Source organism: Sphaeramia orbicularis, chromosome 17, assembly GCF_902148855.1.
Source record: "Sphaeramia orbicularis chromosome 17, fSphaOr1.1, whole genome shotgun sequence".
Classification (NCBI taxonomy): Eukaryota; Metazoa; Chordata; class Actinopteri; order Kurtiformes; family Apogonidae; genus Sphaeramia; species Sphaeramia orbicularis.
In genome coordinates, this window is record NC_043973.1 from 44,365,635 (window position 1) to 44,390,659 (window position 25,025).

At 35.0% G+C, this 25,025-nt stretch overlaps 1 protein-coding gene across 1 annotated transcript in view; it reads left to right on the plus strand.

Moving 5' to 3' along the window:
- The window catches only part of zswim5 (zinc finger, SWIM-type containing 5), a 106,508-nt gene that overhangs the window by 62,540 nt on the left and 18,943 nt on the right, over positions 1-25,025 (plus strand). The window contains exons 4-9 of the mRNA XM_030160122.1: positions 6,052-6,200; positions 10,979-11,129; positions 17,254-17,430; positions 17,509-17,685; positions 22,184-22,330; positions 23,813-23,950. Of these exons, the coding sequence (XP_030015982.1) occupies positions 6,052-6,200; positions 10,979-11,129; positions 17,254-17,430; positions 17,509-17,685; positions 22,184-22,330; positions 23,813-23,950 (939 nt within the window). The remainder of the gene's footprint in view (positions 1-6,051; positions 6,201-10,978; positions 11,130-17,253; positions 17,431-17,508; positions 17,686-22,183; positions 22,331-23,812; positions 23,951-25,025) is intronic.

A 25,025-nucleotide genomic window follows, 5' to 3' on the forward strand; every position in this document is an offset into this window, starting at 1 on the left:
ATTATAACATGGAAATGGTTAGAGATATCAATATACAGTTGCGGAAAAAATTATTAGACTACCCTTGGTTTCTTCAATTTCTTGTTCATTTTAATGCCTGGTCCAACTAAAGGTACATTTGTTTGGACAAATATAATGATAGCAAGAAAAACAGCTCATAAGAGTTTAATTTCAGAGCTGATATCTATCCATTTTCCATGGTTTTCTTGATAAAAACCAAAATCACTTGGCACATGGCCTTGTACTGACAAAAACTGTGCTTTTAGGCATTCCATGTTTTCTTTTGTCTGTTTTAGTCACATGATACACACAGGAGTTAGTACTTGATTGCATAACCATTGTTTTGGATGACTTTTGATGGTTGAATAATTTTTTCTGCAACTGATAGCACTGATCGGAAGTCATATATGGACTTTGATTTGGGTCCATGACCTTTGACCTTGAGTGACCTTGAAGAGTCAAACTCAAGGTCACCAATGTCTATATTTTGACAATCTTCTTCTCTAAGACTACTGGTTGGATTGATTTCAAACGTATATGTAGCTTCCTTTGGACAATGTCTTCAAACTTTGTTCAGAGTTTTGGCAGATACTGATTTTTGAAGTTTTGATGGATTTTTGAAATATAAAAAATTGGCCTTTACTTATAATGGTCCATATTTGGATGGTTTATAACATAGAAATAGTTACAGATATCGATATAGTTATTATTGAGCACTGATAGGAAGTCATATATGGACTTTCATTTGGGTCCATGACCTTTGACCTTGAGTGACCTCGAAGGGTCAAACTCAAGGTCACCAATGTGTAGATTTCAACAATCTTTTCCAAAACTACTGTTTGGATTGATTTCAAATTTTATATGTAGCTTCCTAGGGACAGTATCGACAAAGTTTGTTCACGGTTTTGAGAAATTAAGATTTTTGAATTTTTGATGAATTTTTGAAATATTAAAAATTGGCCTTTACTTATAATAGTCCATATTTTAATGGCTTTTAACATGGAAATTGTTAGAAATATCAATATATTTACTATTGAGCACTAATAGGAAGTCATATATGGACTTTCATTTGGGTTCATGACCTTTGACCTTGAGCTTGCAGAGACAAACTCAAGGTCACCAATATCTAGATTTGACCAATCTTCTTCTCCAAAACTACCAGTCAGATTCATTTCAAATTTTTTATGTAGCTTCCTTGGGACAGTCTCAAAGTAGGTTCACAGTTTTGACAAATTTAGATTTTTGAAGTTTTAACGGATTTTTGAAATATAAAAAATTGGCCTTTACTTATAATGGTCCATATTCTAATGGTTTATAACATAGAAATAGTTACAGATATCAATATAGTTATTATTGAGCACTGATAGGAAGTCATATATGGACTTTCATTTGGGTCCATGACCTTTGACCTTGAGTGACCTCGAAGGGTCAAACTCAAGGTCACAGTGTGTAGATTTCAACAATCTTTTCCAAAACTACTGTTCGGATTGATTTCAAATTTTATGTGTAGCTTCCTTGGGATGGTATCGACAAAGTTTGTTCACAGTTTTGAGAAATTTCGATTTTTGAATTTTTGATGAATTTTTTAAATATTAAAAATTGGCCTTTACTTGTAAGGGTCCATATTTTAATGGCTTTTAACATGGAAATTGTTAGAGATATCAATATATTTACTACTGAGCACTGATAGGAAGTCATATATAGACTTTCATTTGGGTTCATGACCTTTGACCTTGAGCTTGCAGAGACAAACTCAGGGTCACCAATATCTAGATTTTACCAATCTTCTCCTCCAAAACTACCGGTCAGATTCATTTCAAATTTTTTATGTAGCTTCCTTGGGACAGTCTCAAAGTAGGTTCACAGTTTTGACAAATTTAGATTTTTGAAGTTTTAACGGATTTTTGAAATAATCAAAAATTGCCTTCTCTTATAATGATCCATAATTTGATTACTTTTAACATGTAATTGGTTACAGATATCAATATAGTTACTATTGAGCACTGATCGGAAGTCATATATGGACTTTGATTGAATTAGTTGAGTTCTCCTCCGGTGAAAGTACTGCCCACTTCTATTGGGAGATAGATCTCCTGCATTAAAACCACAGGAATCTTACATAGACTGAACCTGAAAACCTCACAAATTCAACTTCTTATTAATTCTTGATAGAACATGCCGGTGAGCTACAGATACACTGGTCCTATTTGTTTTGGATCCTGAGTGTCCTGTTCGACTCCAGCCTCGGTGTCATAAACGCGGCTCTAAACAGGAAAGCCCGGCGGTCTTTTAATTGCTGAGAAGCTCTACAGAGGTGCTGTCCATCCCCGCGCTGAGATATCTTCACAGCAACAGGCCAGACTTAAAAGCTTTCACACTTAAAACATGGCGCTCACTAGCCCACAGGCTGCCACACGTCTTTGGCCTGATTACTCCAGCGAAGCAGCACCCCGGGCTTCAAATGGCTCGTTTGATTCGAGTTCCCTCTCCGCATTCACCACCTCCTTCCTTCCAGTGGCCCGGGTATGTCAAAGAACGCAACAAAAAAAAAAAAGCAGTGGAATGATGAAATGGATGCAGGAAAGGGACACTGAGAGGAAGAGACAGGAGGAATGGCACTCGGTGAGATGAAAGGTCCAGAGAAAGTAAAGGAGATGAAAAACAGCGAGGAGAGGCCGGCTTCGAGAAAACGCCAAACCAGACACTTTTTTTTTTTTTTCCAAAACAACACTTTTTATCTCTCCGTCTACTTCATCCCCCTTCGCTAAATGTTGACAATGTGCAGCCCTCCTGCCCAGGAAGCCCCGCGCCGCGCTTCCCGTCTGTGTTTGACAAGGGGGATCATGGGGGTTGAAGTTCATTCGATCCAGGAGCGAGGCTTTGATGGTGGAATGTTGCTGTTTGCTGTTGTTGCGTACTCCCGGCCACTTGGAAACACACATCTCTGGGCCTTTTTCCTCAGCTCGCTTCCTGCTGGATCAAAGCATCCCGCCCCCCCCTCAGCTTCAGAGTATATCTGCGTTTTCCCGTAGCGTCACTCGGAGACGAGCGTTTATTGCTGAACTGAAGAAGAATAAAGTTCCCTTTTATTTTCCCTTCAGTTTGAGTCTAGCAGCTATTTTAGGAGTCACAAAGGTGCACTTAAAGTTTAACGAAAGACAAACAGGTATGAGAATAAGCATGTAGAATAGAATAGAATGGAGAAGGATAGAATAGAGTAGAATAGAATAGAATAGAATAGTGAAGGATAGAGACGGATAGAATAGAGTGGAACAGAATAGAATAGAGTGGAATAGAATAGAATAATGAAACAGAATAGAATTGAATAGAATATGGAATGGAACCAAATAGAATAGAGTGGAATAGAGTAGAATAGAACAGAATAGAATAGAATAGAATGGACTTCATTGTTATTGTGTGTACAATGAAAGTAGTTGCATTAATTAACATTAATGCAACAATTTTATTAATATTGTTGCAGTCAGTGGAACAATATTAATAAAAAAAAAAATACATCGGAAAATAAGAATGGAACAAATATAAAATTACAAAAACTAAGAATAAAATAAGAAAATAGAATATAAATTTTACAAAAAGTGAAATAAGAAAAGAATTAAAGTAGAATAAAAATTATAATATACATAAAATATTATAAATGCAATATTAACAGTATGTATATGTATGAACTCAAGTCTGTATAAAAATAGTGCATTTATGTTTTGATAAATATTGAATAAATATTGCATTGTCATTGCAAGAACAGAGGATTTACTCAATTTAAAACTTAATTTTACTTACTTTCATTAACTCATTTATTTTTTTTTATTTAAGATTCCTGAGTGAGGAAGTGCTATCTGTGCATGGGATCATTGGATCAAATGCAAAGGCAACGTATTATTTTTGAGAGTCAGACCGCCTAAAAGTAAACCACATTTCCCTCAGTCTGGCTGTTTTTCCTGAGTTGCAAATTGAGAACAGGAAGGACCGGTGCGACTGCGATTAAACAGAACTCACCTTGTTTACACCGGCTTTGATGTGGAGAGAAGGATGTTAATGTTAGATTGAAATTGTTCTGGGTTTATTATTGTTTTTCTTCTTAGTTTTGTTCCTGTTTTTGCGTCGGTGCATGTGCTCTCAGTCTGCATATCCCAGTAGTTTTAATACAGGTGTGCCAAAGTCATTTAAGGTCACGGGCCACATACAGCCCGATATGACGTCAACTGGGCCGGACCAGTAAAATAATACCAGGAAAAATGTATTATTGCATCATGAAAATCTGTTAAATCTATGAAGTATTCTTTAAAAATGTGAATGACATGAACAATCATGAACAACTGGAAATTTTTAAAGAAAAATAAGTGCAGTTTTAACAATATACGCCTCAGTTTATCATTTACACATGTGTATTACATTGTACAGATCACAGTGGATCTATAAATACCAGAGTTTGTACAGGTGCTTGAAATCCTTGAAAATGCTTGAATTTCAATGTTGTGTTTTCAAGGTCGGAAAAGTGCTTGAATTTTAGTTGAAGTGCTTGAACGTGCTTGCAATTTTAACTCTGTAATGTCATTTATATATTTATTTTTAATATTAACTCGGCCAGGTTAAATGCAAAGCCGAAGCTTGTTAAAGAGAGGTGATACATTTAGAAAAATAAAACTTTATGTCAAAAAAGAAAATTACCAGGTGTTCTCAGATTAACTTCAGGTACATTTTTATCTTCTGTTTAATATTTTTTTTAATTGATGTGTATACAAAAGGAACAAAGGTACTTACATATACCAGAGCATACTGATGTCAACAATAAGCATGCTTGTATACGCCATGAGAATTAGATTTAGATTTGTATATTTTTCAGAGCAAGTAACAGTGAAACACAACAAACAATACAATGAAAAGAATACTAAAACATAGTACATTTTTATCTTAACATTTGTCTCGGTGCAAGTGTATCTGAAGAACACCAAGTGGCTTCCATTTTTTTGGATAAAACTTTGTGTTCTTTAATTTCTAAAATGTTTGCTATTATGAAACATAATTTTAGATGTTTATAGCATAATACAATGTACATCATTGTGATAAAAAGTGAAAAAAAAATCATGAGTATATGTATTTCTGTAGATATGTATTTCTCCCAGTGATAATGTGTTGTGCTGAAAAAATTTAAAATGACCCTTAAAAGTGTTGGAAATTGACCTTGAAAAATGTGTATGACCCCTGAAACACAAACATTTAGTAAAAGGCAGAATATTAGTAAAATTACACTTTCAATATTTCATATTGTTTATATTTGTTGAAGTTATTTACATTTTTTTGTGAAAGGATAATTTGTAAACATAAACATTTTCATGTAATTTTACCTTTTTACACTAAAATAAAGAGAACAAGTGATTCCAGGTACAACAAACCCCGCCCCTCGCACATATTGTAGCTTATTTTGGCATCAGTCCAGCTGATGTCATTATGTCTATGTGTGTGCTGATGTCAGAATATCAGTTGCCTCTGTATATGTGTCAAGTTTGAAGTAAACTGAAACAAAATTGATGTTTTTATACACATTTGAAATTTTGCCCATTTTAAATAACTGGGAGAAGGAAAAGATTTAAAAAATTAATTAAAATTTTTAACTTTGACCTACTTTTCCCAAAATGTAATCAGATCTATTCTGGGTCACTGGCAATCTATAAACCCAATTTGGTATGAATTCAACTAATAGTTTTTCTGCTAGAGCGTCAACAATCAAACAAAGAAACAAAGAAACGGAACCAAAAACTTGCCTTGCCTCCCCTTTGGGGGGTGGGGGTAATAATTTGGAGTTGTCATTATTTCTTGGTTATTTTGATTGTATTGTACTGATCTGACCCACTTGAGATCGAATTGGTCTGTATGTGGAACCTGAACTGAAATGATTTTGACATCCTTGATTCTTAATATCGTCAGTGTAATTTTAACATTTCACCAATTCATTCCCTGGACCGGATTGGACCCTTTGGCAGACCGGTTTTGGTCCGCAGGCCGCATGTTTGACACCCCTGTTTTAATTCCCAGGTGCCCCGGACCCAACGGCAGGCGCCAGCATCGACGATGACAACTGTTGGCATCTGGATGAGGATCAGGTCAGGGAACAAGTCAAACAGTTTCTGTCCCAGGGAGGATACTACGGATCTGGGAAACAGCTCAACTCCATGTTCGCTAAGGTACAAACACAGCCTTCTGCACCATCTCAGCTCCTTTAAACATGAATATTTACTATTAGTGGCAAGAAAAGGAATGGAACGTAACAGGTTTGTAGGAATTACTGCTTATTTATAACCCTCTAAGTACGTTTTCTGCTTCAGAATGAATCCGTCTATATGCTTTTTTATCAAACATAATAAGCAAATTTACCATAAAATTTCCATGTGCGAGTTTCGTGTACCTTTTTACATTACCTAAAAGATTTGGTGTACATTTATGTTGTTTTTGCAGGGTTGAAATGAGCGTACATGTTTATTTCTCATCCTTTTTTCTTCACATACAACAAGAAAATCCAAAACACTGAACTAAATGTGTTGTAAATCAGAAAACTAATGCCATAAATGTCATATTATCTGAGTAAAAGTGTTAAAGACATGTTAAATACAAAGGGAGGTCACTCTAAATATGACCACTGTGTTTTACAGAAGATGTTTTTTCCTTCAAACTTTTATTTTTTCTGCTGTTCATACTTCACATATATAAGATTGGATATTAACCCATAAAAACCCAAACATCCACCGTTAACCAAAACCATGCACTGATCTAAACTGTTTAATACATGTTGATCCACTAATCCTATCAATACATGTAAATAATTGGTGTAAAATACAGCTATTTATCTTTTCATGGTCATCAAATATGACCCATTTGGACGTTCCATAGTTACCATGGAAACACCGTCATCTGCTACAACAGTGATTCACCAGTAAAACCCATGGAGTTGGATCAATGACAGTGAATGGACACACTTGTTTATATGTTCAGTTATTAATATTTTGCTGAAATAGTCAATTTTTCTTCAGTTTTCTTTATTTCTGATATAATAACCCTCTTTTTTAATCGGAGCTTTTATGAACATCTACATGATTAGTGAATTAAATATAGGAAAATATCTGATCTTCACTGAAAAAACACAAAATACAGAGGATTATGTCATAATAAATTATGATAAATTACATAGTGACAGTCGTTTATATGTTCAGTTAATATTTTATTGAAATGGTCACTTTTCTTCAATTTTCTTTATTTCTGATGTAATAACCGTCTTTTTTAATCAGGGTTTTTATTAACATCTACATGATCAGTGAATTAAATATAGGAAATACCTGATTTTCACCAAAAAATGCAAAACACAGGTGATAATATGTCAATAAATGGTGAAAAATCACTTCAGAAGGATTAAATATACAGAAAAAATATCATTTGGGAACTAGTACAAAGTAGTACTGGGTTTTTATGGGTTAAAACAGAGTCTGACTAATGCATATATGTATTTACTAAACCAACAAACATTATGTTGGATTAGGATGATGATATTGATGATGATGTTTAATGTCAGCGTTACTTTTGTCTCTGTATTTTGAAAAATCTCCTCATTGCTGACATTACTCCTCCGTTACGTACCTGCTGCACTTATGTCACGCTGCCGGAAGGGGTATCGGTGTGGTTGTATCGGAGTACTTTTCCATACGCTGAGTATCAGACCCGATACCTGGTACTGGTATCGATGTATCCCTATTTACAAACATCTCGCAAATCATATTTAGACTCGTTTTGAGAAGAACCTTTGCCCACAGACAGGGAGTAACTTTAATTTAGCTTTATACATTATTTGCATTATTGTACAGTAAAACTAATCATTAAATTTCATAATGTGGGATTTTATAAACAATTGATCAGTATGTTCATAGTAACAGGCCTTATTGATAATACGTATGGCATACAAATAGGCTTTTGTTTCTAGTCTATTCCTTTTTTAGGTTTTTGTGGTTGTTGTACTGTGTGTGGTGATTACTGTACAAACCAAAAATAAACCATTCCTTCATTCATTTAAAAAATAAATAAATAAATACACATATTTTACCTATGCATATTTCTTAATTGTGCTGGCCAAATATTAATAAATAACACTGGGTTACAAAAAAATGTTTTTTGCAAGTTGTCTAGGTTTTTTCAACTGAATTCGGACCATTTTGCACCGCTAAATCCAAAAATGACATCTGTTTTTCTCAATCAGGTCAGGTTTTTTTGCTAATTTGATTTTGAAAAATTTGATCTTCTCACAAAATTGATTACATTTTTGTGACTTTATCAGTTGATTTTTTTATATAGTTCTCACCCAAAATAGGTTTTAAGAGAAAAAAAATCATTTTCTAACAGGATTCCTGTTAGGTACAATGGTGTATTCACCGCAGATGTAGCAGAATACGTCAGGCTTATTTTTGCAAGATCTTCTAGTCGAAGCCATTTCATTCACCTGTAATATTAAAAAAAACATTAATCATAAATTGGCAAAAGTAAAATCTTCAGAACTCGTTTATTGCAAGAAATAGGAAAGAATTTTGTATCATATGATGTGAAAATGCCCATAAATGTAAGCAAAAAATGTTAAAAAGCCAATATGTAGCATAGTTCAGAAAGTTGACCTGATTGAGCAAAATTAATGTGATTTTTGGATTCAGCACACCAAAATGATCTTAAATCAGCTCAAAAAATTTAAACAATAAATTTGTTGTTGACCAGTGTAATAAATAACTCAAGGAAAGAAATATATCCATAAACAACAGTGAATGTTGAAATTACACTGAAGATCTTGTCACGTATTTCATTCATTTCATCTCAAACTTGCTGCATACACTATATTCCATTCTTAGTCAAAGAGCAAAATGAATCACAGATGAAACTGAAGCACTCTGCCCTTTGGCTTCCATTATACGGGAAACTTTTGTCTCCGTTTTTTAAGCCAACACTTCTTTGCCAAAGAAAAAAGGGCTCCGAGAAACGGGGCGCCCTTGAGCTCTGAGATCATCCTCAGATGTTCTTCAGACTCAAAGCCTTAACAAGTTTGAATCTGGGTAAATATAATTCTTTGTAGAAGGTTTATCTATGCACGTTGTTAGTGGTTAGTGTTCACTGTGGAACAAGCCCACTTAACACAGACCTGTTTTTCTAATAAATCGGCCTTCAGACAATTTACAACACTTTGAATAGAACGTAAGACTAGTTCCTTATGTGTACTCAGTGATCTGTAGCTGACATTTCTATGTACTATATTAAAGTAAAACACAATACTCTCTCAACTAAGCAGCCGTGGTTGTTTCTTTCTTTTAGTCTCTGTTGGTTTATGTTTAACTTCCGCTTGGAGTCAGTTACGAAATGACCTGAAACTTAAGGATCTGGTCTCATTGGACATTTTTTTTAACCCATAAAGACCCAAACATCCACCGACAACCACAACCATCTACTGATCTACACTGTTTAATACATGCTGATCCATTAATCCTATCAATACATGTAAATAATTAGTGTAAAATACAGTTATTCATATTTTCATAGTCATTTGATTTGACCCATTTGGAAGTTCAGAGGCTCCGTAGTTACCGTGGAAACACCATCATCTTCTACAACATCGATTCACCAGTAAAACCCATGGAGTTGGATCAATGACAGTGGATGGATACACTTGTTTTTATGTTCACTTCATATATTTTACTAAAAAAGTCACTTAGATGAACAAAAACAAATTCTAAATTTTAGAAAATATGAAGTAACAAGAAAAAAAACAACATAAAATTAAGTTTAAAAAAAAGAATAAGGTAGCCTAAGCTGCAGAATGAATAAAAAACAGTCAGCGTTATTAATAAAATGAACAAAAAGAATAACAAACTCTACAAAATAATAACATAGAAATATGAGCTACAAAATGAGCAAAACCAAATATAATAATATATAATATGAACAAAATAAGTAAAATGTGATAAAATAAGTGCCATGAACAAAATAGACGCTTGTTTTCAAGTTCAGTTAATGATATACAGTATTTTGCAAAGAAAATGACTTTGATGAACAAAACAACTTTGAAAATATGAAGTGATGTGAAAAAAATGCATAAAATTAACTCAAATTAAGTAACAAATGAATAACAAACAGCTAAAGTTATTAATAAAATGAACAAAATTAATAATAAACTCTACAAAATAATAAGTAATGCGGAAAAATGAGCTACAAAATGAGCAAAACCAAATAAAATACTACGTAAAATGAATAAAAATTAACAAAGCAAGTGCCATGAACAAAATAAGGTTATAGACGCTTGTTTTCATTTTCAGTTAATGATATATTTTGCTGAAAAAGTGACTTTAATAAAGAAAAACAAATATTAAAATAAAGAAAATTTGAAATAACGTGCAAAAATTCTGTAACATTGATTCTCTAATAGAACCCATGTACCTTTATAAATGACAGTGGTTGTAGACGCTTGTTTGATGTACATTTAGTGCTATATTTTGCACTTTTTCTTCCATTTTTCTTCTGTTTTGATATAATAACCTTTGAATTTTCTCTGACCTTTTATTAACATTGACATAATTAGTATAATATTAAAATAAATAGTTGTAAATCACTTAGGAAAGGTTAAACGTAGAGAAAAATGTGTTTTCCACAGCAGTTGTTTTAGTCTTTTAAGTGTCAAATGAAGGTTAAATGAATGATAAAGACGTAATTCAGCTGCTTTCAGTGAATATTGGATTCGGTTACTGAAGTCGCCTCTTTTCCTTTTGCAACTTTTCCAAAGTTTCCTTCAAACTCACTTGACATTTTCTGAAAAACATGGTTGCAAATTGAGCATGTTTTGTTCTCTGCTGGAATACGTTCTGCAAAATGACACTAAATGGAAAAGGTTAAAACTGTTAGACATATATTGCAGTGATTAAGCCTCTTCTTTCTGGCTTTTTTCCAGGTGCGGGAGATGCTACGAATGCGAGACTCCAACGGCGCCAGAATGCTGACTCTCATCACGGAACAGTTTATGGCGGACCCCCGGCTGTCGCTATGGAGACAGCAGGGCGCGGGCATGAACGACAAGTGTCGGCAGCTATGGGACGAACTGGGTAAGACCATAGGCATCAAACTCACTTTAGATTCAGAAGCAACATTCAGCCCAAAAGGATCTGAAGTAATAATAATAATAATAATAATAATAATAATAATAATAATAATAATGATAATAGTGACATTCACAGTAACCCCCACATCACACCATGTACATGTGCAACCACAATGTAAATAATGCAAATATGTAAATACCATTTAAATTGTAAGAATGTTTAATTCTAAATTCTCTATTTATATAAAGATTTATTTATATAAATATCAAATTTTTCATTTTCCTTTATATTTTCACTCTCACTTGTGTTTTTTTTTTCTACCAGTCTTTTTCATCTTATCTTATCTTATCTTATCTTATCTTATCTTATCTTATCTTATCTTAAAATAACCTACAAATAATATCAACTCCAAACTTTTCTCTATGTTTTAGGGGGAAAATCTTACAAAATTAAATCAAAAGCTAAGAAAATTTACATTATGGAAATGTTTACATCTACAAAGTATCCTTTAAAAAATAAGAATAACATGAGCAACCTGAAATTCCTTAAGAAAAATAAGTGCAGTTTTAACAGTTGTATACTGTAAAAAAAAAATAGTATTGTGATATTGCAGGTCATGCATGTAGTTTTTTTAAAAAATTGATAACAGTTTTGTGAAATAATGGTAATTTCAAGCATCCTAAAAGCACTTTTTTTCTTGTCCAGTTAGGTTCATACTGCCTACAAGAGACTTTTTTTCTGTTTGAGTGAGGCAGATGTTACTTTTCCAGAAAATAAGCTTTAAAAAAAACAAAAAACACAAACATTTTGCCTTATTGGTATCGTGATATATCGTATTGTGGCCCTAGTATTGTGATTTGTATCATATCACCAGATTCTTGCCAATACAAGCCCCTATTCATGATAGTATTTTACTTGTCTGATCCACTTTAGATTGAATTGGTCTGTATGTGGAGCCTGAACTCTCATCATTGATTGTTAATATCTTAGATTAATTTGTGAGATATATGACGGCCGTATGTTGATTGATTGATTTGATTGATTGATGTATTTATTTCAAACATGAATGTCAAACAGAAGAAAATAAATAAACAAAACGCTTAAACGTAAGACATATAATACATATTCGAAAAGGAGTGAGAAGAAGTACAACTTATAAACTCCCACCCCTTCTCCTTATATAATGTTATGTTATATATATTTGGGCCGTAAGTTTGAAACCCATGGGCCAGATCAAGCGAAAATGAACATCAGTGTCAAAAATTAAACTTTCATCTATTATTTCTCAAATAGGCTCATTTTTGGAGGAGTTTAAGTATCTCGGGGTCTTGTTCACGAGTGAGGGAAGGATGGAGCGTGAGATTGACAGACGGATCGGTGCAGCGTCTGCAGTGATGCAGTCGCTGTACCGGTCGGTTGTGGTGAAGAAGGAGCTGAGCCGAGAGGCGAAGCTCTCGATTTACCGGTCAATCTACGTTCCTACCCTCACCTATGGTCATGAGCTTTGGGTCATGACCGAAAGGACAAGATCCCGGATACAAGCGGTCGAAATGAGTTTCCTCCGTCGGGTGGCTGGGCACACCCTTAGGGATAGGGTGAGGAGCACAGTCACCAGGGAGGAGCTCGGAGTAGAGCCGCTGCTCCTCCGCGTCGACAGGGGCCAGCTGAGGTGGCTCGGGCATCTGTTTCGGATGCCTCCTGGACGCCTCCCTGGGGAGGTGTTCCGGGCATGTCCCACCGGGAGGAGACCTCAGGGAAGACCCAGGACACGTTGGTGAGACTATGTCTCTCGGCTGGCTGGGAACGCCTCGGGATCCCCCTGGAAGAGCTGGAGGAGGAGTCTGGGGAGAGGGAAGTCTGGGCATCCCTGCTTAGACTGTTACCCCCGCGACCCGGCCCCGGATAAGCGGAAGAGAATGGATGGATGGATAGGCTCATTTTTTAGCTTAAAAACTGTATTTTATGGAACTGTTTTACGAAATGTCAGTTTCACTTGTAGAAAAAAAAAGATATAAAGATATAATCAATTAAAAAGTGACACCTGAAAAGGACTAAAATATGTAAATGCACTAATACCTTTAATAATAAGATGCCTGTGTGGACAAATGAGACAGGGTCAGTGAGGTCAGTGACTCTGGACGGTCACCTCGCAGGGTAAACCTTCATCTAGTCGGTAAGCCATTAGGTCGTCCAGTCAGCCAGGCAGGAGCTTCAACTCTCCCTTCGCTGCCTGCACAGAGACAACGTTAAAGGCTGCGGATCAATACGGATTCTCTGCTTCTCTGCAATCGATCTGAGCATTTAGGAGGTCAATAAGAACACTTCCTGGGTGAGCGAGGGAGATCATGACAGACGGAAAAGAACAGGCAGACCGTCATCACGCGCTGCCTGATACAGACAGTCGATCTGGGCTGAGGTTTATGCTGGAAAATCTGAACGGTTTAGTCATGTAACGGCTTGTATTCGGCGTTGCTGCATATCTATCGTGAAATCAGAGGCTGTGAAATTACCGGAAAAGTCGGAAGTTCAGTAAAAGTGTCGATATTGAGGTCGTGTAAGGCTGCGACTCCTCATCTTTTAGGTAAATCTGCTGGTTTTGGACAAAATAGATCACCCCCCCCCCCCAGTTTATTTATGTAACACATTTAAAACAAGTGCCCAAAGTGCGGTACAAAGATATAAGTAAAAATACAAGATATGATAGAATTAGTGAAAATAAGAATATGATCTACTACTACTGATAAAAACATACACAATAATGGAATAAATAGCATCTAAAACACAACCAGAAGATAAAACAACTAAAAATCACTAAAATAAAATAAATAGCTAAACATAAAATTAAAAAAAAAAAAAGAAATAATAAAATAATAAAAGTAAAGAAAGAAATAATAAAATAAATAATAAAAAGATAATAAAAGTAATAAAAAAAATAAATTAAATAAATTAAATAAAAAAACAAAAAATCACACACTTGTACTACCAAATAATAATAATATTAAATAATACCAAATAATGCAAAAGAACATTATAAATCCATAGTTTTTTTTGTTTGTTTGTTTGTTTTTTTCAGGTTCCACATTCAGCCCAATTTGATCCCCAGTGGGTCAGACCAGTAAAATAATAACATAATAACCTATTAATAATGGCAACTCCAAATTCGTCTCTGTTTTAGCACAAAAAATGAAATTTCTGAAGAAAAATAAGTGCAGTTTGAACAATATCATGCACATGATTACAAACCAGATCTACAAAGGCACAAAACATTTAGGAACAGGCAGAATATTGTTAAAGTTACACTTAATTTTTGTTAAGCTTTTCAGGTTGTTCATATTTATTTGGGTTATTCACATTTATAGTTAAAGGATAGTTTTTAATGTCAGTATTTTATTATTATGTTATTTTTTCCACTAAAACAAAGAAAAATTTGGAGTTGTCATTATTTATGGGCATGATGTAATTTTTTTTTTTACACATTAAAACAAGAAGAAAATTTAGGGTCATTATTTATAGGTTAGTATGCTGTTATTTTACTTTTTTATTTTTTATTTACTCTGTATGTGGAACCTAAACTAAAACAAATTTGACACCATTGACTGCTAATATCTTCAGTGTAATTTTTGCACTTTTACAAATTCATCCTGTGGGCCATTTTTGGACCACGGGTCGCATGTGTGACACCTCTGATTTAGGGCTGTTTAAAAAAAAATCTATTTGTTTTTCACCTTTTTTTTTTAGCCCCTTATGAATTTCTGTCCCTGAAATTCACAAAACACAAGCAAAAACCTGAAGGACACTGAAGGATAGTGTAGAAATGCACTAACGTCAGGGTTTTCCTCAGGTTTATGGAGGCACAGCTGCTGGTATAGACTCTGTTGTTACTCTTATTTGAAAAAAAAAAACCCACTGTGTTTTTGGGATGCATCCCATGTGGCCCCGTTACAGAGACTTGGGTTCGATTCCCAACCCAATTCCTTTGGTTCATGTCGCAACATTTTCCCCATCCTTCTTGTCTTTGGACACAATTGCTAAAAGTAAATAAATAAAAATAAAAAATATATGAAACAAAGAAAAAACACTACTTTTTGAATAATGCTGGATCCATTGCAGTTATTTTAATCTTTATTAGATATACTTTTAACGTGTTTTTCTGGAGAATTTGACGTAAATATGAAAATAACAGTGTTTAATTTTCACACTAAAAGCCATGAATCTGTAGAAATATTTAAAAATGTGCAAATTCAAGAAGGTTTTTTGGAACGTTTTCCTTTCATTACATGAACCAAAGTTTGTCATTGAAACTTTCCTATTGTTTTAAAGTTTCTGAGTGTTTTTAACCCTGTGAACTTTTGGTTATTTTCAGTGTAATTTTACTATCTTTAGATAAAAAGCTGTCATCTTTTCTCTTCGAGTATTATCCATACATGTTATATCTTGTTTCTTTCAGAATATTCAAGGTTATTTAGATCTTCCATCATCTGAGACGACAATACAAATACTTAATACTATTAGCCTTCATATTAAAGGGAAAAAAATATGAAACATTATTTCTTTTTACAGTCATATTTCAATAAAATACTGGCAGTAGGGATGTCTTTAGTTGTATAGATGATCTGGTTTCATCAGAATTATGATGTTAAGACCAGAAAAATAAATGTTTACTGCCAGAAATCAGTTCAATCATCTTTTTTTTTTTTTAATTTACTTTTTATTTTTGTCTTTGAGAAAAACACAACACAAATACTTACAATAACAGAACAAACAGACAGCAGGGGGAGAGTCCAGCATTAGAGCTGCATCTAGTCCACACGTACGTACATCACATACGTACATCAATATACGTGTATACCCATATACATTTTTTCCTTTACGGTAAAGTTTGAGGGTCCATTGAAATTATACAAAGTCTGGCCTCACAGTTAAAACATAAATGAACCACTTTGACCAATTTTCAGTAAAAATATCAGTTTTAAATCTCAGTTTAAATGTGATTCTCTCCATAACATATATATTGTACACTACATCAATTTAGTCATTTCTAGTAGGTATGTCTCTTTTCAGCCATTTTCTGGTCAGGGCCTTCTTGCTTACTACTAAGAGTAATCTCAATAAACATTTATCTCTCTTAGTACACTTGAGTTCTTCCAAATCATTGAGGTACATGGTTTTAAATCAGTGGTTTCCAACCTTTTTTGGCTTGTGACCCCAAATTTAACATCACAAATTTCTGGCGTCCCTAGATATTCAAAATGGAGACTTTTTTTTGCTATAATTAATTAGTTTTTGCTCATGTAATAGTTTGTTATACTATGTTTCAAATAAACGTTAATTTTAGATGACATTTAGTCTATATAATGTATATTATTATGGATGGAGGCAGAAAAGCCAGGTGTAGATTACTGCACAAAGGGAGAATTTGATTTTCCTTAGTCAGGATATGTATAGTCAGTCCAGCTTGGATTTAAAAGGCTGACAATTAATACTGAACAAACGAGAACTCTAATAATTTGATCATTTTTATCACTTACTATAAATTTCAGGTGACCCCATTTGAAGTCCAGGCGACCCCACGTGGGGTCCTGACCCCAAGGTTGAAAAACACTGTTTGAAAGTCAAAACAAATTTTAAACTTAAGAACTGCTTCCAGGAGGCCATGTACACATCTCTAAAATGGAGCCACAGAGGGACAATCCCAGAAGATATGAAAGTGGTTTGCCAAAGTACTTCCACAGGACCTCCAACAAGCAGTCTGGTCAGAGTACTTCGCCTTCTGTGCTGGGCGACAAAAGAATCGAGTCAAGTTCTTCCAGCTGTATTCCCTCCAGAAGGGGTCGATCATCAATTTTTAAAATATTTTTTTTCCCCATTGACTTATATTGGGCAAAATTTGTCTATGCTGACATCAGCACACGCATAGACATGATGACATCAGCTGGATTGATGCCAAAATAAGCAACAATGCATGCGAGGGGCGGGGTTTGTTGTGCCTGGAACCACTTGTTTGTGAATGTAAACATTGTCATAATGTAATAACATTTTTTTTACTATTATTATTTTACCGGAATTGCCAAATTCTTTATCACTTCCCATCCCTAGTCCTGACCTCTGGCTGCCTGTGTTTCCCCAGGTGCATTGTGGGTATGCGTGGTGCTGAACCCCCACTGTAAGAGCGAGGAGAAGAGCGGCTGGCTGAAGCAGCTGAAGAAGTGGGGCGACATGGACGTGTGCCCACTGGAGGACGGAAACTACGGCAGCGAGCTTCCAAACATCACCAACACGCTGCCGCAGAGCAACCTCGCACAGGGTAAACGCCGAGAACACGCCCACATCCGACAGGAAACACAGTGGAATCCTCGCTAATAAACCGTGTCGTGTTTGTCAGACTCTCTGTCCAGGCCGAGGAGGACGGTGTTCAGCCGGGCGGTGGAAGCCTGCGACCTCCACTGGCAGGACAGTCACCTCCAAAGGATCATCAGCAGCGACTTCTACATGTCTCCGTCCTACCAGAGGGAGGGGGAGAGTCTGCTGTTCAACCCCCAGGGCCTGCCGCTGTGGCTCGGTAAGTGCACGAACACACACAAATGCACACCAGATTTATGTGCGACAAACAGCACAGTCAGGAAATGTTCGCTTAAATCCAACGCAGGCTTCATCAACACACACACACACACACACACACACAGGGTAAGAAAAGAGAAATACAGCTCAGGAAAAATGACAGATATCCAGACCTGAACCCCAATGAAAACCTCTGGAATATGATCAGGAGGAAGACGGATGGTCATGAGCTATTAAATAAAGCTGAGCTGCTTGTATTTTTTTTCATAAGGTACCAAGCAGTAGTGTAAAAATGGGTGGAGAGCATGGAAATATGTATATCGTTGCTGTCGGGTGGAAACCTCTTATGTACAAAATGGTCATTTTTCAGGAAACTGGAAAAATGATGTATATTCTAAATCAGGGATTCTGCAGGTCATTAAAAGCAATAAAAGTAATTAAATAGATTTGGTGAAAATGAAAGCCTTAAAAGGCTTTTAAAAGCAGGGAAATATATATATATATATATATATATATATATATATATATATATATATATATATATATATATATTTATATATATCGTTACTGTCGGGTAGAAACCTCTTATGTCCAAAACAATCATTTTTCAGGAAACTGGAAAAAACGATGTATATTCTAAATCAGGGATTCTGCAGGTCATTAAAAGCAATAAAAGTAATTAAATAGATTTGGTGAAAATGAAAGCCTTAAAAGGCTTTTAAAAGCAGGGAAATATATATATATATATATATATATATATATATATATATTTATATATATCGTTACTGTCGGGTAGAAACCTCTTATGTCCAAAACAATCATTTTTCAGGAAACTGGAAAAACGATGTATATTCTAAATCAGGGTTTCTGTGAGTCATTAAAAACCATTAAAAGTCATGAAGCAGATTTTGTGAAAATTAAGGTCTTAAATGGCATTAAAAAGCATGGAAATATGTATATCGTCGCTGTCATGTGGAAACCTCTTACGTTCAAAATGGTTATTTTTCAGGAAACTGGAAAAATGATGTATTTTCTAAATCAGGGTTTCTGCGGGTCATTATAAAGCATTAAAAGTCATTAAACAGATTTTGTGAAAATTAAGGCCTTAAATGGCATTAAAAAGCATGGAAATTTGTATATCATCGCTGTCAGGAGGAAACCTTGTATGTCCAAAACAGTTATTTTTCAGGAAACTGGAAAAACGATGTATAATCTAAATCAGGGTTTCTGTGGGTCATTAAAAAGCATTAAAAGTCATGAAGCAAATTTTGTGAACATTTAGGCCTTAAATGGCATTAAAAATTATTACATTCGATGTCCAGAGGCATTAAAAAATTAAATACACTTGATGGAAAAAAAGCATTGCTATTCACAATTTATTCGGATTATATAAACATTTAATCATTTTGATCGGAAGTAGAGTGTGATGATTGACAGGCGGAACCCTTTAATTAACTATTGTTTATGGCTGATACAGGAAGTCACAACACCTGATGCTCAGAAATGCAACATGTGAGCGTGTTCATGCTGTGGCGAAAGAGCGGAGGGAATATTAGCGATTGTCGGAAAAATGGAAAAATGCAAGTTTCAGCAGAAGTGATTGGAGGAGGAACTATGCAGAACCTGGTTAAAGCCTGTGGACGGTAAACTGACATACAACTATATATAAAACTGTATCTGCAGTTGGACATGGGCATGAAATTTGTTCAAAGTGGCATTAAAAAGCATTAAATTAGATTTGCTGATACCTGCAGAAACCCTGTAAATAAAATGAATGGAGTAAGAGATGTAGATGAGATGTGCCACAAACTGTTTTCAACACTTTTCATTGGTTAAATATTTCTAAAATCATAAGGTAATGCGAAGACTGACCAATAGAATCGTTTTATGACAAAAACAAAAAAGACCAAAAAATGGACTTGTGAGGTTTCCGCCCGACAGCGATGACATATGTTTTAACCTTCATTTAAGCAGGAAGGAACTCATTGACATTAAAAATATCTTCTGCAAGAGTGTCGTGGCTAAGACAACAGGAGCAGAAGTTACAGAAAATAGACATTTCATCCATACATCCACACTAATAATATACATAAAACACAATAAAACCATATTTAAAACACTAAACTAAAAACATACATATAAAACACCATCCACCAAGGTATACAACAAGCATTTCATATACATTTCATATACATAAAATCTTCATTCAAAGCCAGTTTAATTCCATCAAATATACACTTCTAAACTCATCCCCAGTTTTAAACCAGACTATTAGATATAAACATGTTTTCTTTGTGTTGTTTGACGTCTGAAAACACTACATCTCTTGTGGTTTTACCAGTAATTTGGGAAAAAAAATATTACCAGTACAAATTAAACACTAATTTTATAACAACACACATCCATAAATAGCCACACTAGTGGTCTCTTAAGTGTTTCCAGAGCTGTTTATAGTTCCATTTTCAGAGGAAGTGATTCTGAGATTCTGTAGAAGTTATTAATACATTACTATTCTAGCAGGAAAATGAACTAACTCTGGGATTAATGCAAAAAAAACAGCTGTAAGTGCCCACATTTTACAACTGTTAACTTAAAAGTTTTCTCTACAGTGTGTTTGTGGTGGCATGTTTTCGCATCTTTATCACTGGAATTACTAGAAAATTGGTAGTTAGCTTAGCATTTGGAGTAAATGTGAGAATAAAAACGAGTTTATTTAACGTAAAGATATAAAGAATCCTGTTTTGGAGACGACTCTTTACTTGACTACTAATAAAAAAGAGTAGATTTACCCCTTTAATTGTCCTCTTATTTGTCTAATTCTTCACATCTTTCATGAGTTTTGTGTTATTTGACATCTGTAAACACTCCATCTCACTATTAATTTGGGACAAATGTTACCAGTACAAGTGCAAGAATGACCCAAAAGGAAAATTTGACTCCAACACAAATAGTCAAACTAATGGTCTCTAAAGTGTTTCCAGAGCTGTTCATAGTTCCATTTTCAGAAGAAATGATTGGGAAATTATGTAGAAGTTAATAAGTTACATTACTTTTGGAGCAGGAAAATTAACTAATTCTGGGTTTAATGCGAAAAACCGGCTGTAACTGCCCACATTTTACAACTGTTAACTTAAAAATTATCTCTACAGGCTGTTTTTGGCATCTTTGTTTTTTGGTAGCTTAGTATTTGGAGTAAAAACTGAGAATAACTAGTTTTTTTAACGCCAAAATATACAAGAACCCTGTTTTACTCGACTACTAATAAAAAAGAGTTGATTTACCCCTTTAACTGTCAAACACAAGGTCTAATTCCTCACATCTTTCACGAGTTTTGTGTTATCTGGCGTCTGAAAACACTCCATCTCTCATTGTTGTACCCGTAATTTTGGATGAATGTTACCAGTACAAGTGCAAGAATGAACCAAAAGGCAAATTTGACTCCAACACACGCCCATAAATAGTCAAACTAATGGTCTCTGAAGTGTTTCCAGAGCAGTTCATAGCTCCATTTTCAGCAGAAATGGTTGCGAGATTCTGTAGAAGTTAATAATACATTACTTTTGGAGCAGGAAAATGAACTAACTCTGGGTTTAATGCAAAAAAAAAAAAAAGAGCTGTAAATGCCCATATTTTACAACCGTTAACTTAAAAATTCTCTGTGCAGGCTGTTTTTGGCATGTTTTACATCTTCGTTTTTTGGTAGCTTAGTATTTGGAGTAAAAACTGAGAATAACTAGTTTTTTTAACGCAAAAATATACAAGAACCCTGTTTTACTCGACTACTGATAAAAAAAGAGTGGATTTACCTCTTTAACTGTGCAACACAAGGTCTAATTCCTCACATCTTAGATGAGTTTTGTCTTATTTGGTGTCAGAAAACACTCCATCTCTCATTGTTTTACCAGTAATTTGGAACAAATGTTACCAGTACAAGTGCAAGAATGAACCAAAAGACAAATTTGACTCCAACACACGTCCATAAATAGTCAAACTAGCGGTCTCTTAAATTTTCCCAGAGCTTTTCTTAGCCTCATTTTCAGGAGAAGTGACTGTGGTGTTTCTGTGGAAGTTCACCCCACACACACACACACACACACACACACACACACACACACACACACAGACACACACACACACACGGTCTCTAATTCTACTGAACACACACACATGCAGAGTAATTCTGCTGATATTAAGGCCAGTATCTGCAGTAAGCAGCTTCCAGCTAAGATCTGTCAGATTCTGCAACTTAAGCCAGCTATCAGACACACAGTGGCATTCTGCTGAGACGGCACAGTGTGTGTGTGTTTATGTGTGTATCTATGTTTGTGTGTGTGTGGGTACTTACTCCATCCTGTGTCCCAGTGTCGGTTTTTGTGCACGTGTTTGGACAAAAAACTCTGTGCATATCTGCGCATGTATCCAGCGCAGCAGATTTGTGGGTGTGTGTTTGTGCGAGTGCAGCTGTCGTGACCCCGCCTTGTCTATCCTCGACCGCACAGACCACGTCCCGACGGCATGCGCCCGCGTCGACGCCCTGCGTTCCCACGGTTACTCCAGGGAGGCCCTCCGATTGGCCGTGGCCATCATCAATACACTCCGCCTCCAGCAGCAGAGACAGATGGACATCTACAAGCACCAAAAGAAAGGTAATGAACACACACACTTAATCGCGGAAAATATGATTAGACCATCAAAAGTCATCAAAAACAATGGTTTTGCAATCAAGTACTAATTCCTGTGTGTATCATGTGACTAAAACAGACAGAAAAGAAAACATGGAATGCCTAAAAGCACTGTTTTTGTCAGTACAATGCCATAGATATTGATGTAAGAACTGAAGTGAATTTGGTTATTAACAAGAAAACCATGGAAAATGGATAGATATCAGCTCTGAAATTAAACTACTATGAGCTATTTTTGTTGTTATCATTATATTTGTCCAAACAAATGTACTTTTAGTTGTACCAGGCATTAAAATGAACAAGAAATTGAAGAAAACAAGGGTGGTCTAATAATTTTTTCCACGACTGTATATCAGCTCCATCACTTTACACTGACTTGCATTCGTTTCCTGAGAATTAAAACCATTACACCGCAAAAACAGCCAGATGTTCTTTATTTTTCATAAAATGTTGTTTTGAGGGGAAAAAATATCTGCCAATAGGGTAAGTGAAATTTGCTTGGCTAGAATTCATAAAACTGAAATAGATCTAGTCACTTTAAATCAAAATTTTATTGAATTTTTTTGGTTTTTACAAGCAATTAAATGCTGTCATATAAGACATGTTTACTGAAAATAATTCTTCTGTTTTCTTGATGATGCTGATTTAAAAAACTCTTTACTTAAAGAATTTACACCGTATTTAAGTTTTTAAAGTAGTAAAAAAAGAAAAAGAAAGAAAAGACGCTTACAACAGGATCTATTTTCTTGAAAAGAAGAATTTTTACAAACTGATAACTATAATTAGAGAATAATTAAAAAATGTTTAGAATAAAGTGACCTTTCTTCAAAAAAATCATATAAAACACAAGTGACTTTCTCAAAAATTAAGGTATTAGAAGCTTTTTCTTATTTTTACCATTTTATCAAAACAGTTGTAGCTGACTCAATTTTGTCAAATGTATTCTCGTTTCTTATATTTCCTAAATTAAGATATTTATTTCTAAAACAAGAAAAACCTACATCAAACCATTGATGTAGATGGTTTCTAGTGAAAATAGCTCAATATAAGCTGAAAAATCGGATTGAGAAGAGGTTATATTATATATTTCCTTAAAATAGGATTCATTTTCCACTGCAAAACCTGCTATTTTTCACTTTAGGCAAAAAATAAGAACAGTTTTCTATAAACAAGGCTTTTTTTTTTTTTTTACTTTATTGAAAATCCATTTTTGCAGCTTATATCATTTAATCCTTGCCCTAGAATTGAATAATTCATATTACAGGGTTTAGCAGTTTAGTAGTTGAACTGCACACAATATCCACCGTGCCTGTCTTCCTCATCCTCTATAATAATAATAATAAAGTTTATATAACATTTATCGCAGAAAGAATTCACAAAGTGCTTTTCAATCAAATCAGAAGTACAATGGCCAAAAATCAAATCCAAACCTTTTCCTTCCTCCAGAGCTTCTCCAGAGGGGCGTCACTTCCACCACCAACCTGGAGGGCTGGGTGGGTCACCCCTTGGACCCCATTGGCTGCCTGTTCACCACGCTCACCGAGACCTGCCGTGTAGATGACGACAACAGCATGGACACCGGAGGTAAACGCACAAAAAAAAAAAAAAAAAAAAATACACAGTCACATATCAGGTCATGCAAACCAACCCGATTCTGTGACTTACTGGAAATTTACAAAGGATCAAAGGTCAAACAACTGTGTCATAACATTAAAAATAGGACCATTGGCCCTGTATCTCAGCATTATGTTCTTTCAAGAATTAACAAGTTGAATTTGTGAGGTTGTCAGGTTCTGTCTCTATGTTACAGTCCTGTGGTTTTGATGCAGATCAATCTCCCAATAGAAGTGGGTGGAGCTTTCACTGGAGGAGAACTCAACTAACTCAACCAAAGTCCACATATGACTTTCTATCATTGCTCAATAGTAACTATAATGACATCTGTAACCATTTCCCTGGTATAAGTCATCAAAATATGGACCATTACAAGTAAAAGCACAGTTTTACTTTTTAAAAAAATTCAGCAAAAATAAAAAATTCTCAAAACTGTGAACAAACTTTGTAAACATTGGCCTAAGGAGGCTATATGTAAAATAAGAAATTAATCCAACCTGTAGTTTTATAGAAGGTGTTTGAAGAAATCGCTAACGAAGACGGCTGTAACGCACCGATAAACGACACTAAACCCGACGTCTCTATTGAGTTCCTGCTCATTGTAACCTGGTCATTGAGTTGTACCACATGTAGCTTTGACTCACAGGAAACTTTTCTCTCTATATTCTATGAATTATAAGTACAACCTTTACTTTCCACATCACCTTCTTTATGAGCGGGCGTTAGTATGCAGCTGTGACTACAGATCAAACTCTAACACCCAACACTATTCATCTGGAGAAAAAAAAAACCCCCTGCACTTAAAGGACTTCTGAATGGTCACAAAGAAACACATTTAACGCTGTGTGAAGTATTGTCAAACCTTCTATACCGGCAGAAAATGGCAAGACGGTCGTTTTTTATGAGAAACCTGGAAAAGTTATGGAATGGAATTTAGCCTGTAGGAAGGTAAGATAAGATAAGATAAGATTAGGTAAGGAAGGATAAGGTAAGGTAGGATAAGAGAAGGTAAGGTAAGGTAGGATTAGATAAGGTGAGGTGAGGT